The sequence below is a fragment of the Eimeria tenella genome, genomic scaffold, assembly GCF_000499545.2.
Source record: "Eimeria tenella Houghton genomic scaffold, Eth_scaff2072, whole genome shotgun sequence".
NCBI classification, from domain to species: Eukaryota; Apicomplexa; class Conoidasida; order Eucoccidiorida; family Eimeriidae; genus Eimeria; species Eimeria tenella.
This window is the reverse complement of record NW_013541917.1, coordinates 541-1,606: the sequence shown is the minus strand read 5'-3', so window position 1 is coordinate 1,606 and position 1,066 is coordinate 541. Positions and strand designations below refer to the sequence as shown.

Below are 1,066 nucleotides of genomic sequence, written 5' to 3'. Positions count from 1 at the left end.
TGCTGCTGCTGCTGCTGCCACGCTGCTCTGGGGCTGGCTCGCTGCGCAGCAGCTGCAGCAGCACCCGCTCTTCTTCTGCCCCCAGCCCTTCATCTCGCTCCGCCCCTTTGCTGCTCTCCACGAGCTCAGCTGCAGCCCCTCGCCGGTCTACGTGCCCCGCTGCGCCGACGCCTTGCTGCAGCGCTTCGGCCTGCTGCAGCAGCAGCCGCCGCTGCTGCAGCAGCAGCACCAGCTCCACCTCCGCCAGCTCGCGCTCCTCAGGCAGCAGCAGGCCGCCAACAACCAGGCCGCTGCTGCTGCGGAGCAGCTCGGCCTCCTCCGCCAGATCCAGCAGCAGCTCCGCCGCGAGCAGCAGCACCACCAGCAGCAGCAGCACGCCCTCGCGCTTCAGCTGCAGCAGCACCAGCACCTCCACCCCGGCCCCGCCGAGCCCCCGCCGCACGCCCGCCAGCAGCAGCAGCACCTCCTCCACCAGCAGCACCAGCACCTCCAGCTCCAGCTCCAGCAGCAGCAGCAGCAGCAGCGCGAACTCGAGGAGGAAATGCACCTCCACGACCGCGAAGTCGCCCAGCTGCAGCAGCAGCAGCAGCAGCTGCTCCAGCGCGTCGACCTCCTGCAGCAGGAACGCGATCAAACTGCTGCGCAGGAAAAACAAATCTGCACTTCTCTCTTCGAATCTCCTTTTTCTTTCCATGCTCTTGTCTTGGCTTCTTTTGCTGCTTTCTTCGCTCCCTTCGGAGGCTTCTTTGCTTCCGGATTCAAACGCGCTGTCCGCATCAAGGTAAACAACGTTCCAGGGTTTGCCACCGCCCGTGAGGGTTTGGGAGGCTTTGCGGGGGTTTGCCGGCGTTTACGAGGGTTTACGAGGGCTTACACGACTTAACAGGGCTTACGGGGGTTTAGGGGGGGGTACGAGGGTTTACGCGGGTTTACGAGGGTTTACGCGGGTTTACGAGGGTTTACGGGGGTTAAGGGGGTTTAAGGGGGTTTGCGAGGCCAGCCAGCCAGCCAGCTAGCTAGCCATTAAGCCGTCCTCCCAGCCAGCTAGCCAGCTAGCCAGCTAGCT

At 64.4% G+C, this 1,066-nt stretch overlaps 1 protein-coding gene across 1 annotated transcript in view; it reads left to right on the top strand.

Moving 5' to 3' along the window:
- ETH_00036455 (cytidine diphosphate-diacylglycerol synthase, putative) overlaps nucleotides 1-1,066 on the top strand; it is a gene marked incomplete at both ends in the record, with an annotated part of 3,469 nt that overhangs the window by 1,867 nt on the left and 536 nt on the right. Inside the window, one exon of the mRNA XM_013374476.1 lies at nucleotides 4-781. Within this exon, the coding sequence (XP_013229930.1) occupies nucleotides 4-781 (778 nt within the window). The remainder of the gene's footprint in view (nucleotides 1-3; nucleotides 782-1,066) is intronic.